General features: G+C 47.3%; 1 protein-coding gene across 1 annotated transcript; it reads left to right on the plus strand.

The window, feature by feature from the left end:
* Nucleotides 1-7,959: 7,959 nt before the first annotated feature.
* On the plus strand, nucleotides 7,960-8,499 carry UQCRHL (ubiquinol-cytochrome c reductase hinge protein like). The gene has a single exon (XM_019019989.4). It carries the CDS (start codon nucleotides 8,029-8,031, stop codon nucleotides 8,302-8,304), a length of 276 nt encoding a protein of 91 aa, XP_018875534.1. The 5' UTR covers nucleotides 7,960-8,028; the 3' UTR covers nucleotides 8,305-8,499.
* Nucleotides 8,500-13,653: the final 5,154 nt, after the last annotated feature.

Here is a 13,653-nt window from a genome sequence, read left to right on the forward strand (position 1 = left end):
AGGTTACAGCTGCATCTGTGTGCAGCTGCTAGAACCTAGGTTAGACAAGAGTGAGAATGAGCAGAGATGAGGCATATAAAAGGACCAAGTAGTCATTGTCACGAGAAGCTGAGAAACCTTTGTTTAGCTGCTTTTATATGGTAATGAAGTGAAAAGAGCACTAATAGGGAGCCCGAGTTATTTCTGCCGTTGACTCTGTGTATGATCTTAGGCCACTCATTTTCTCTGTGCCTCAAATCTCCCATCAATCGAAGAGGAGCTACTGGTCCAGCCCAGGGGCCAGCAAGCTTTTTTATTTTATTTTTTAATATTTATTTATTTATTTTGAGATGGAGTCTCGCATGTTGCCCAGACTGGAATGCAATGCAGACATAAAATATATATATGTATAAACAAATGAGAAAAAGTTTTATTCCCACTTTGGGAGGCCGAGGCCAGTGGCTCACCTGAGGTCAGGAGTTCAAGACCAACCTAACCAACATGGTGAAACCCTGTCTCTACTAAAAATACAAAAATTAGCCGGGCGTGGGGGCACACACCTGTAATCCCAGCTGCTCGGAAGGCTGAGGCAGGAGAATAGCTTGAACCTGGAAGGCAGAGGTTGCAGTGAGCCGAGATTGTGCCACTGCACTCCAGCCTGGGCAACAGAGTGAGACTCTGTCTTTAAAAAAAAAAAAAAAAGGGCCAGGCGCGGTGGCTCATGCCTGTGATCTCAGCACTTTGGGAGGCTGAGGTGGGCAGATCGCGAGGTCAGGAGTTTGAGACCAGTCTGGCCAACATAGTGAAATCCCATCTGTACTAAAAAAACAAAAAATTAGCTGGATGTGGTGATGTGCACCTGTAATCTCAGCTACTCAGGAGGCTGAGGCAGGAGAATCACATGAACCTGGGAGGCGGAGGTTGCAGTAAACTGAGATTGCACCATTGCACTCCAGCCCAGGTGACAGTGTGAGACTCTATCTCAAAAAAAAAGAAAAGACCGGATGCAGTGGCTCATGCCTGTAATCCCAGCACTTTGGGAGGCCGAGGTGGGTGGATCACGAGGTCAGGAGTTCAAGATCAGCCTGGCCAAGATGGTGAAACCCCATCTCTACTAAAAATACAAAAATTAGCCGGGCCTGGTGGCAGGCGCCTGTAATCCCAGCTACTCAGGAGGCTGAGGCAGGAGAATCGCTTGACCCGGGAGGCGGAGGTAGCAGTGAGCCAAGATTGCACCACTGCACTCCAGTCTGGGAAACAGAGCAAGACTCTGTCTCCCAAAAATAAAAAATAAAAAATTATTCCAATAAAACTTTTTTTGTGTGGACACTGATTTTTGAATTTCATACAATTTTACTTGTCATAATCAAATTATTCACAATAATCATATTATTTTGATTTTTTTTTTTGAGACCAAGTCACTCTGTTGCCCAGGCTAGAGTGTAGTGGCATGATCTCGGCTCACTGCAACCTCTGCCTCCTGGGTTCAAGCAATTCTCCTGCCTCAGCCTCCTGAATAACTGGGATTACAGGTGCACACCACTATACCTGGGTAATTTTTTTTTTTTGAGACAGAGTCTCGCTCTGTTGCCCAGGCTGGAATGCAGTGGTGCGATCTGGGCTCACTGCAAGCTCCGCCTCCTGGGTTCAAGCAATTCTCCTGCCTCAGCCTCCCAAGTAGCTGGGACTACAGACGCCCACCAACACGCCCGGCTAATTTTTTGTATTTTTAGTAGAGACGGGGTTTCACTGTGTTAGCCAGGATGGTCTTGATCTCCTGACCTCGTGATCCACCCGCCTCGGCCTCCCAAAGTGCTGGGATTACAGGCGTGTGCCACCGTGCCCGGCCACACCTGGGTAATTTTTGTATTTTTGGTAGAGACGAGGTTTCACCATCTTGGTCAGGCTGGTCTTGAACTCCTGACCTCAGGTGATCCGCCCACTTTGAACTCCCAAAGTGTTGGGATTACAGGCATGAGCCACTGTGCCGGTCTTTTTTTTTTTTTAGCCTTTTAAAAGATATAAAAGCCATTCTTAGTTCCCAGGCCATCAGTAAAATAGGCAGTATGCTAGATTTGGCCCAGGCCCAAAGCTTCTGACGTCTGGACTGAATAGTTTCAGGCAGCACTTCCGATATAACTTTTTTTTTTTTTTGAGACAGCGTCTCGCTCTGTTGCCCAGGCTGGAGTGCAGTGGCGCAATCTCAGCTCACTGCAACCTCTGCCTCCCATTTCAAGCGATTCTCCTGCTTCGGCCTCCCAAGTAGCTGGGACTACAGGTGCAGTCACCACGCCCGCCTAATTAGGATGGTCTTGATCTCCTGACTTCGTGATCCACCCGCCTCACTCTCCCAAAGTGCTGGGATTACTGTTGTGAGCCACTGCGCCCGGCCTACTTAGAATATAATCTTATGCAATTTTATTTTTATTTATTTATTTCTGGAGACAAGATTTTGCTCTGTCACCCAGGCTGGAGTGCAGTGACACCACCATAGCTCATTGCAGCCTTGAACTCCTGGCCTCAAGCTATCCTCCTACCTCATCCTCCCGAGGAGGTGCGCCACTCCATGCCTGGCTAATTTTTTTTTTTTTTTTTTTTTTTTTGTAGAGATGGAGTCTCAGGCCAGGGGCGGTGGATCATGCCTGTAAAAAATACAAAAATTAGCTGGCAGGAGTATCACTTGAACCCAAGAGCAAGAGGTTGCAATGAGCCAAGAATGTGCCACTGGTTGCAGTGAGCCAAAAATGTGCCACTGCACTCCAGCCTGAGCGACAGAGCAAGACCCTATCTCAAAAAAAAAAAAATTAGCTAGGTGTGGTGGTATAGTCCCGGCTACTTGAATGGCTGAGTTGGGAGCATCACTTGAGCCCAGGAGGCAAAGTTTGCAGTGAGCTGAGATTGTGCCACTGCACTTCAGCCTGGGTGACAGAGCAAGATGCTGTCTCAAAAAAAAAAAAAAAGAAAGAAAAGAAAAGAAAATAGGACAAGTTGGGCATAGATTTTGAGTGGAATAGAGTTAAGGCACAAACAGACTTTTTTCTACCTTTTTTTTTTTTTTAGTAAGAGATAGGTTCTCAATCTGTTGCCCAGTGTAGAGTGTCACCCAGGCTGGAGTGCAGTGGCACCATCATAGCTCATTGCAGCCTCGAACTGCACTCCAGCTTGGGCAACAGAGTGAGACTCTGTCTGTAAATAAATAAATAAATAAATAAATAAATAAATAAAGGGAAGAGCAGTTGATTGGGGATGAGGAAACTGGGTCTTAGCCTAGCTGGTTGCTTACTATATGGCTTGAGTAAGTCATTTCACTTCTGTTTCCACAGGTGCAATAAGAAGATGAAAACCATCCTGCACACCTCACAAAACTAAGGTGTATGTGTGTGAGTGGGAGCATAATGTGAGACGCCTTTGTCTTCTAAGCCACCTCTAGGCTCACACTGACTAGCAAGCTTTGCTTGTCCCTTTCAGTTGCAATGTTGCTGTCACTGTTACCCTATAATCTCTTTAATTGGCAGTTGCAGACCAAGGGCCCACCCTTCCTTTAATGACAGCTGGCTGAAGCCTTCCAACTTTAGTTGTCCCAAGTCACATTGGCTGACTTATAAAGCCATATCTGTGGCCGGGCATGGTGGCTCATGCCTGTAATCCCAGCACTTTGGGAGGCTGAGCCAGGCAGATCACCTGAGGTCAGGAGTTCGAGACTAGCCTAACCAACATGGTGAAACCCCATCTCTACTAAAAAAAATACAAAAATTAGTCGGGCATGGTGGTGCGTGCCTGTAATCCCAGCTACTCGGGAGGCTGAGGCAGGAGAATCGCTTGAACCCGGGAAGTGGAGGTTGCAGTGAGCCGAGATTGCACCACTGCACTCCAGCCTGGGCAACAGAGCGAGACTCTGTCTCAAAAAAAAAAAAGCCATATCTGTTCTCTAGTCAGCTCCAAGGAAGTGCCTAGATGGGAGAAACCCACACATCTCATCTAGTGGAAAAATAGTCACTGTTCCTCGCAATGGTTATTCAAATACACAATGCTTACGCTCGCCTCAGGACTTTATCTATGCTGTTTCCTCTGCCCATAAGGTCCACGCTCAAGTTCTGCACACGGAAGACTCCTTCATATCACTTGCATCTAGTTTCACGTGTCCCTCCCCTCCATTCTTTCCCTTGCCTTATTTTTCTTACTTCTATCCGCATTCTCTTGTTTACCTGTTTTTGTCTGCATCTCCCACTGGGATAAAAGCTCCAGAATATCTGGCAGTAGGCACTCAGTACAATGAATCTCCCCAGCCTCCCCACTCTCAGCTTAGTCACCTCCCAACAGCATCCCTTTTCCAGCCAGACCACACTGGCTTGCCCTGATGAGTGTTCATGCCTTAGGTACAGCCAGAGTTTCATCTGGATACCCTATGACTACTACTATCACTATACGGTATTTTTTTTTTTTTGAGATGGAGTCTCGCTCTGTCACCCAGGCTGGAGTGCAGTGGCACGATCTCGGCTCACTGCAAGCTCCGCCTCCCAGGTTCATGCCATTCTTCTGCCTCAGCCTCCAGAGTAGCTGGCACTACAGGCACCCGCTACCACACTCGGCTAATTTTTTGTATTTTTAGTGGAGACGGGGTTTCACCGTGTTAGCCAGGATGGTCTCGATCTCCTGACCTCGTGATCTGCCCGCCTCAGCCTCCCAAAGTGCTGGAATTACAGGTGTGAGCCACCGCGCCAGGCCTGTTCAGGTTTTATCTCCCCCACTAGATGATACACTTTGAGAGGAATTCTTTTGTATAGAACTTTGGAGTTCGAAGAGATTTTAGTGTTTATCTCATCCAAACTTCTCACCTAATGTCTGAATCCCCTTTATGAATCTCTGATAACTTTTTTTTTCTTTTGAAATAGGGTCTTGCTATGTCACCCAGGCTGGAGTGCAGTGACGCACTCTTGGCTCACTGCAACCTCTGCCTCCCCTACTCAAGCGATCCTCTCACCTCAGCCTCCACAGCAGCTGAGACTACAGGTGCATGCCACCACGCCCAGCTAATTTTTGTATTTTTCATAGAGACAGGGTTTCACCGTGTTGCCCAGGCTGGTCTCAAATTCCCGAGCTCAAGTGATCCACCTGCCTCAGCCTCCCAGAGTGCTGGGATTACAGGTGTTAGCCACCACACCCAGCCTCTGACAACTTCTGATTTCATCTTTTGAAGACCTCTCATTCTGGGGCTCTCCTTACCTAAAGAATAGAGGCTCAGTGCAGGAATAGAGGATGCTGAATGCAATGTTGTTGAATTCATGCTGCTTCTCCCTTAAAACTGAGTCAGCCCTTGGCTGGGTGTAGGTTGCAGAAGAGGGAGAACACAGAGAACTGAACAACTTTTTGGCTAAAAATGTTGGGGAATGTTTCCAACGAACTTGTGTCCACTGCCACTTATGCCTTGTGATTTAGCTCTTGCCCATTGTTATTTAGGACAACCAAATTACAAAACTTAAATCTCTCTTTTTTCCTCCTCTTAGGAAAGGCTATGAAGAACATTTGGCAGGAGCATTGCAGCTAACAAAGCCCTTTCCAATACTTCAGCTTGTTAGAACTCTTTGATGCAGGCAGTGTTATCCTCACATTAGGGAGGAAACTGAGATTTAAACTAAGTCATTAAGGTTGGCAAAGCTAGCATTCAAACCCAGGTCATTTAGCTTCAAAAAGCCTAGTGCTGTGTTTTCACTAAACAGTCACGTGTCTAAAAACCCAGCCAGGTGCAGTGGCTCATGACTATGATCCCAGCACTTTGAGAGGCTGAAATAGGAGGTTCACTTGATCCCAGGAGTTTGAGACCAGCCTGGACAACATAGTGAGATCCCCGTTGCTAAAAAATATTTTCTTTTAATTAGCGAGGTGTGGTGGTATGTGCCTCTAGTCCCAGCTACTCGGGAGGCCGAGGTGGGAGGATCACTTGAGCCATGATTGTGCCACTGCACTCCAGCCTGTGTGACACAGCAAGACCTTGTCTCAAAAAAAAAAAAAAAATTAAATTAAAAAAACCCTCTGTTGTGCAAAGGCCGATTTTGGCTATGGAGAAAGAATCAGGGTCAGCCAGGTGCGGTGGCTCACGCCTATAATCCCAGCACTTTGGGAGACCGAGGCGGGTGGATCACTTGAGGTCAGGAATTCCAGACCAGCCTGGACAACATGGCAAAACCCTGTCTTTACTAAAAATACAAAAATTAGCCGGGCATGGTGGTGCATGCCTGTAATTCCAGCTACTCGGGAGGCTAAGGTAGGAGAATCACTTGAATCCGGGAGGCGGAGGTTGCAGTGAGCTGAGATCATGCCACTGCACTCCAGCCTGGGCAACAGAGTGAGACTCTGTCTCAAAAACAAAACAAAACAAAAACAGAAAGAATCAGGGTCAACAAATCAGTATGGATGCAGATTCCTCAGATGCCAGGAATCCCAGGACAAATGGCAGGGGCAAACCAAATACCTCCCATTCTTCCCTCACCACCCTCCTCCATCCAATAAAGAAGTAAATAAATTCCTCAAGTCCCCTCTGCCCCAGTGCATGGAATGTTTACCTGTGGACTAGGACTGGTCTACATGCCAAACAGGTCTTGCCTCCTGGGCGGCATGTTTGCAGGGGATCCTTGCTGATGATGTTGGCCTCCTCCTGCACCCTCCCACTCCGTGGCTGTCTCACCTGAGAGAGCTTTCTTCCTTTTGCATTAAGTGTGAATCCTGGTAAATTCAAAAAAGCCTCCAGGTGACATCATTTTAACACCAGTTAACAATCACAAATCTGGGTGAATGAGCCTCAGAGTTTTTCTTGATAGTAGTGTGCGTGCGTGTGTGTGTGCGTGTTTTCCATGGAAAAATAAAATGTATTACAAAAACTATCAGTATTAATTACAGAAAGGTGGCCAGGTGCAGTGCCTCATGCCTGTAATCCTGGCACTTTGGGAGGCCAAGGCGGGCAGATTGCCTGAGCTCAGGAGTTTGAGACCAGCCTGGTCAAACATGGTGAAACCCTGTATCTACTAAAAATACAAAACATTAGCTGGGTGTGGTGGCGCATGCCTGTAGTCTCAGGTACTCAAAAGGGTGAGGCACGAGAATCGCTTGAGTCTGGGAGGTGGAGGTTGCAGTGAGCCGAGAACACGCCACTGAACTCCAGCCGGGGTGACAGAGCAAGACTCTGTCTCCAAAAACAAACAAAGTATTAATTACAGAAAGGTAAGCCTGGCCAATAGGTCAGGAAAAGCAGCCCCACTGCAGATCCACACCAGTATGGAAACTTGAGGCACCACACACATGACTTTGCTGACTGGGGGCAAAGGATGAACTAGTGAGCAAACTTGGGAGGCTGAGACAGGAGGATCGCTTGAACCTGGGAGGTAGAGGTTGCAGTGAGCCAAGATCGCACCACTGCTCTCCAGGTGACAGAGCGAGACTCCAGCTCAAAAAAAAAAAAAAAAAAAAAAAAAAGTCAAGATATTAAATATGAAAGCAACACTTTATTTTTTATTTTATTTTATTTTAAGACAGGGTCTCTCTCTGTCACCCAGACTGGAGTACAATGACATGATCTCTGCTCACTGTGATCTCTGCCTCCCAGGCTCAAACTATCCTCCCACATCAGCCTCCCAAATAGCTGGGACTACAGGGGCCCACCACCACACTTGACTAATTTTTGTATTTTTGATAGAGATGCGGTTTCACCATGTTGCCCAGCCTGATCTTGAACTTCTGGATTCAAGTGATCCGCCCTCCTCGGCCTCCCAAAGTGCTGGGACTACAGGCTTGAGCCACCTCGCCCAGCTGAAAGTGACACTTTAATACTTTCAGGAAATTATAGGAGATGATTGTTAAGAGCTCAGGATAAAGAGAAGTTTCTGACTGGGAACGGTGGCTCACACCTGTAATCCCAGCACTTTCAGTGGCGGAGCACCTGTGGCCAAGAGTTTGAGACCAGCCTGGCCAACATGGTGAAACCCCATCTCTACTAAAAATACAAAAATTGAGGTGCCGCTGTTGCTGCTCGTGTTGAATCTAGAACCGTAGCCAGACATGGGACTGGAGGATGAGCAAAAGATGCTCACCGAATCCGGAGATCCTGAGGAGGAGGAAGAGGAAGAGGAGGAATTAGTGGATCCCCTAACAACAGTGAGAGAGCAATGCGAGCAGTTGGAGAAATGTGTAAAGGCCTGGGAGCGGCTAGAGCTCTGTGATGAGCATGTAGCCTCTCGATCACATACAGAAGAGGATTGCACGGAGGAGCTCTTTGACTTCTTGCATGCAAAAGACCATTGCGTGGCCCACAAACTCTTTAACAACTTGAAATAAATATGTGGACTTAATTCACTCCAGCCTTCATCATCTGGGCATCAGAATATTTCCTTATGGTTTTGGATGTACCATTTGTTTCTTATTTGTGTAACTGTAAGTTCACATGAACCTCGTGGGTTTTGGCTTAGGCTGGTAGCTTCTATGTAATTCGCAGTGATTCCATCTAAATAAAAGTTCTGTGATCTGCAAAAAAAAAAAAAAAATTAGCCGGGTGTGGTGGCACATGCCTGTAATCACAGCTACTTGGGAGGCTGAGGCAGGAGAATCCCTTGACGCCAGGAGGTGGAGGTTGCAGTGAGCTGAGATTATGCCACTGCACTCCAGCCTGGGTGACATAGCAAGACTCTGTCTCAAAAAAAAAAAATTTTTTTTCTTGTTTTAAACAATTTACTTATTCATTTTTAATTTTTTCTGAGATGAAGTCTTGCTATGTTGCCCAGGCTGGTCTCAAACTCCTGGGCTCTGATGATCCTCCTGCCTTAGCCTCTCAAAGTGTTGGGATTATGGGTACGAGCCACAAACAGACAAGAGAAGTTTCTTTTTTTTTTTATGAGATGGAGTCTCACTCTGTCACCCAGGCTGGAGTGCAGTGGCGTCTCCTCGGCTCACTGCAACCTCTGCCTGCCGTGTTCAAGTGATTCTCCAGCCTCAGCCTCCCGACTAGCCGAGACTACAGGTGCCTGCCACCTTGCCCTGCTAATTTTTGTATTTTTAGTAAAGACGGGGTTTCACCATGTTGGCCAGGCTGGTCTCCAACTCCTGACCTCAGGTGGTCCGCCCGCCTCAACCTCCCAAATGCTGGGATTACAGGCATGAGCCACCTCACCCAACCGAAGAGAAGTTTCTTAAGATAAAAGGAAATGCAGGCCGGGCTTGATGGCTCATGCCTGTAATCCCAGCACTTTGGGAGTCTAAGGCAGGAGGATCACCTGAGCAACATGAAACCCTGTCTCTACCAAAAATACAAAAAATTAGCTGGGTGCAGTGGCATGTGCCTGTGATCCCAGCTACCCAGGAGGGTGAGGTGGGAGGATCGATTGAGCAGAAATCTCGCTACTGCACTCCAACCTGGGTGACAGAATGAGACCCCGCCTCAATAAATAAATTAATAAATAAATAAGACCATAAAGGAAAAAAATTGATACATTACCTCCATCAAAATAAATCAAAAGCCATCTTAAAACAGAATCTCAGGCTGGGCACGGTGGCTCACGCCTGTAATCTCAGCACTTTGGGAGTCCGAGGCAGGCAGATCACGAGGTCAGGAGATCGAGACCATCCTGGCTAACACGATGAAACCCCGTCTCTACTAAAAACACAAAAAATTAGCCGGGTGTGGTGGTGGGTGCCTGTAGTCCCAGCTACTCGGGAGGCTGAGGCAAGAGAACGGCGTGAATGCAGGAGGCGGAGCTTGCAGTGAGCTGAGATTGTGCCACTGCACTCCAGCCTGGGCAACAGAGAGCAAAAAAAAAAAAAGAAAAAGGAAAAAGAGGCTCTCAACTCTGGCCGCAGGAGCATCACCTGAAGGGCGTTTTTTTTTGTTTGTTTGTTTTTTGAGACAGAGTTTCACTCTTGTTGCCCAGGCTGGAGTGTAATGGTGTGATCTTGGCTCACCAAAACCTCCGCCTCCCAGGTTCAAGTGATTCTCCTGCCTCAGCCTCCCAAGTAGCTGGGACTATAGGCATGCACCGCCATGCCCGGCTGATTTTGTATTTTTTTTTTTAGTAGAGACGGGGTTTCTCCATGTTGGTCAGGCTGGTCTCAAACTCTTGACCTCAGGTGATCCGCCCACCTCAGCCTCCCAAAGTGCTGGGATTATAGGTGTGAACTACCGCGCCTGTACCCAACTAACTTCTTGTATTTTTTGTAAAGACAGGGTTTCACCATGTTGCCCACGCTGTTCTTAAACTCCTGATCTCAAGCAGTCCACTTATGTTGGCCTCCCAAAGTGCTGGGATTACAGGTGTGAGCCACCACACTGGCATTATTCTTTAAAAAATATATTATGACCAGGCACTGTGCATAACAAAACAAAGCAAATGCATGTACATACTAAAAAATGGTAGCTGCTGCCACCACACCTGGCCCTTTTTAATTAAGAAAAAAGCTTGGCCGGGCGCGGTGGCTCACATCTGTAATTCCAGCACTGTGGGAGGCCGAGGTGGGCAGATCACAAGGTCAGGAGATTGAGACCATCCTGACCAACATGGTGAAACCCCGTCTCTACTAAAAATACAAAAAATTAGCTGGGCGTGGTGGTGTGTGCCTGTAGTCCCAGCTACTCGGGAGGCTGAGGCAGGAAAATCGCTTGAAACCACCGCAAGGCAGAGGTTATGAGCTGAGATCGTATCACTGCACTCCAGCCTGGGCAACAAGAATGAAACTCCGTCTCAAAAAAAAAAGAAAAAACTTTTTCAGTCAGGACCTCACTATGTTCCCCAGGCTGCTGGTCTCGAACTCCTGGCCTCAAACAGTTCTCCCAAAGAACTAATGGTGCGAACCACCACACCTGGCCTCAAACTTTTAAAAAACACAAATGGGGCTGGGTGCGGTGACTCATGCCTGAAATCCCAGCAATTTGGGAGGCCAAGGTGGGCAGATCATTTGAGGTTGGGAGTTTGAGACCAGCCTGGCCAACATGGCAAAACTCCATCTCTACTAAAAATACAAAAATTAGCCAGGCGTGGTGGCACACGCCTGTAATCCTGGCTACTCGGGAGGCTGAGGCAGGAGAATCACTTGAACCTGGGAGGTAGAAGTTGAAGTGAGCCGAGATCACACCACTGCACTCCAGCCTGGGTGACAGAGCAAGACTCCTAAAAAAAAAAAAAAAAAAAAAAAAAAAAAAAGCCTGCATACCATTCTGTCACTTGCTTTTTTACTTACTACCTCAAAATGTTGAGGTTCATTCATCCAACAAATATTTAGTTAGCCCTTAAATATGTGCTCAGCAGCTAGGGACCCAGCAGTGCCCTTGCCTTCAAAGGATTTTCATTGCAGTAGAGGGGACAGATGATAGACAACAAGCAAGTAGTAATGAAAGACAAGAGGGAGATGACAGGTGACAGACAAGTTAATAGGGCTCAGGCTCAGTGGCTCATGCCTGTTATCCCAACACAATGGGAGGCTGAGGCGGGTGGGTCACCTGAGGTCAGGAGTTCAAGATCAGCCTGGCCAATACCCCATCTCTACTAAAAGTACAAAAATTAGCCAGGCGTAGTGGCGCGTGCCTGTGGTCCCAGCTACTCGGGAGGCTGAGGCAGGAGAATTGATTAGACCCGGGAGGCGGTGAGGTTGCAGTGAGCCGAGATCGAGCCACTGCACTCCAGCCCGGGTGACAGAGTGAGACTTCGTCTCAAAAAAAAAAAAAAAGTTAATAGGAAGGCAGCCTATATGGTCTGGTGTCGTCTTTTAGCAATTCCGTGAAGTACAATGGAGTTTCCAGGTTTCCTCTGTGACAAAGGGATGCTGCTTTGTCACTTTTTTTTTCTTTTGAGGCAGGGTCTTACCCTGTAGCCCAGACTGGAGAGCAGTGATGCGATCAGAGCTCACTGCAGCCTTGAACTCTTAGGCTCAGGGGATCCTCCCACCTCCTGAGTAGCTGAGACCACAGGTACATGCCACTGTACCTGGCTAATTTTTGTATTTTTTGTAGAGACAGAGTCTCACTGATGTTGCCTAGGCCGGTCTGGAACTCCTGGGCTCAAATAATCCTCCCGCCTTGGTCACCCAAAATGTTGGGATTACAGGCGTGAGACACTGTGCCCAGCTGAGCCTTGATATTTAAATAGTGGTCTGGGGACCAGCAGCACTGACATCCGCTGGGAGGTTGTTAGAATTGTAGAATTTCAGGTCCCACCTCAGACCTATTGATTATTTCCATATTAACAAGATTCACAGGTGATTTGTATGCACATTTCAGTTTGAGAAGGACTGGTTTAGAATGGAAGATAAAAAATGGCAGATAAGGCTGGGCATGGTGGCTCATGCCCATGCCTGTAATCCTAGCACTTTGGGAGGCCAAGGCGGGAGGATCACAAGGTCAGGAGTTCAAGACCAGCCTGGCCAACATGGAGAAACCCCATCTCTACTAAAAAAAAAAAAAAAAGAAAAGAAAAAATTAGCCGGGCGCAGTGGTGGAAGCATGTAATCCCAGCTACTTGGGAGGCTGAGGCAGGAGAATTGCTGGAACCCGGGAGGCAGAGGTTGCAGTGAGCCGAGATCGTGCCAATGCACTCCAACCTAGGCAACAAGAGCAAGACTCCATCTCAAAAAAAAAAGGCAGATAAAGTGTTAAATACCTTCAGTTCATTTAGGGATTGATGAGAGACGGTGTGACCTAAAACATTCTTCTGGGTTGAATTTGGCCTTGTTGCCTGGACTGTCAGTATTGTGGTGTTTATCCTCTTAGGGAAGAGAACTCCAAAAACCAGGTCATTTCCTTAATTTGCTTCTCTCACCAGGTGTGGGAATCCAGATTGCCTCAAAATCTTGAGCTGTTAAGGCTGGGAAGAGCCTGAGATGTCATCAGTTCAGCTCAATCCCTAGCTGCTGCCCTGCCCACTTCTGCCAACCCCCGTCTCACAGGCGAGGCTCTGGGAAGGGCAGTGGTTTGCTCAAACCACAAATCAGCCCAGGGCTGGCCACAGTCCTGGGTCCCAGCCAGTAGTTATCTTTTCTCTAAGTTTTGGTCCATTATTTTTTTATCTTATGGATTTAGCCTATCTTTTTAGAAAAATGAATTTTAAAAACATATATGGGTTCATATTAGAAAAGTATCATTGTAGCAGGATGAGCCGCAGACAAGAACCCCTCAGAAACCGAGTTGTAGAAGGAAAGGGTTTTATTCAGCTGGGAGCATCGGTGGATTCACGTCTCCAAAAACCGAGCTCCCCGAGTGAGCAATTCCTGTCCCTTTTAAGGGCTTACAACTCTAAGGGGGTCCGCGTGAGAGGGTCGTGATCGATTGAGTAAGCAGGGGGTACATGACTGGGGGCTGCATGCACTGGTAATCAGAACGGAAAGGAAGAGGACAGGGATTTTCACGACGCTTTTCCATACAATGTCTGAAATCTATAGATAACAGAAGAGTTAGGTCGGGGTTGATTTTTAACTCCACACCCAGGGTGCAGTGCTGGGCTATCTGCCTGTGGATTCCATTTCTGCCTTTTAGTTTTTACTACTTCTTTCTTTGGATTCAGAAATTGGGCATAAGACAATATGAGGGGTGGTCTCCTCCCTTATCATGTGCTTACTGTAAAAAAATCAGAGTTGGGCACAGTGGCTCACACCTGTAATCCCAGCACTTTGGGAGGCTGAGGCGGGAGAATCACTTGAGCCCAGGAG

This window comes from Gorilla gorilla, chromosome 1, assembly GCF_029281585.2.
Source record: "Gorilla gorilla gorilla isolate KB3781 chromosome 1, NHGRI_mGorGor1-v2.1_pri, whole genome shotgun sequence".
NCBI classification, from domain to species: domain Eukaryota; kingdom Metazoa; phylum Chordata; class Mammalia; order Primates; family Hominidae; genus Gorilla; species Gorilla gorilla.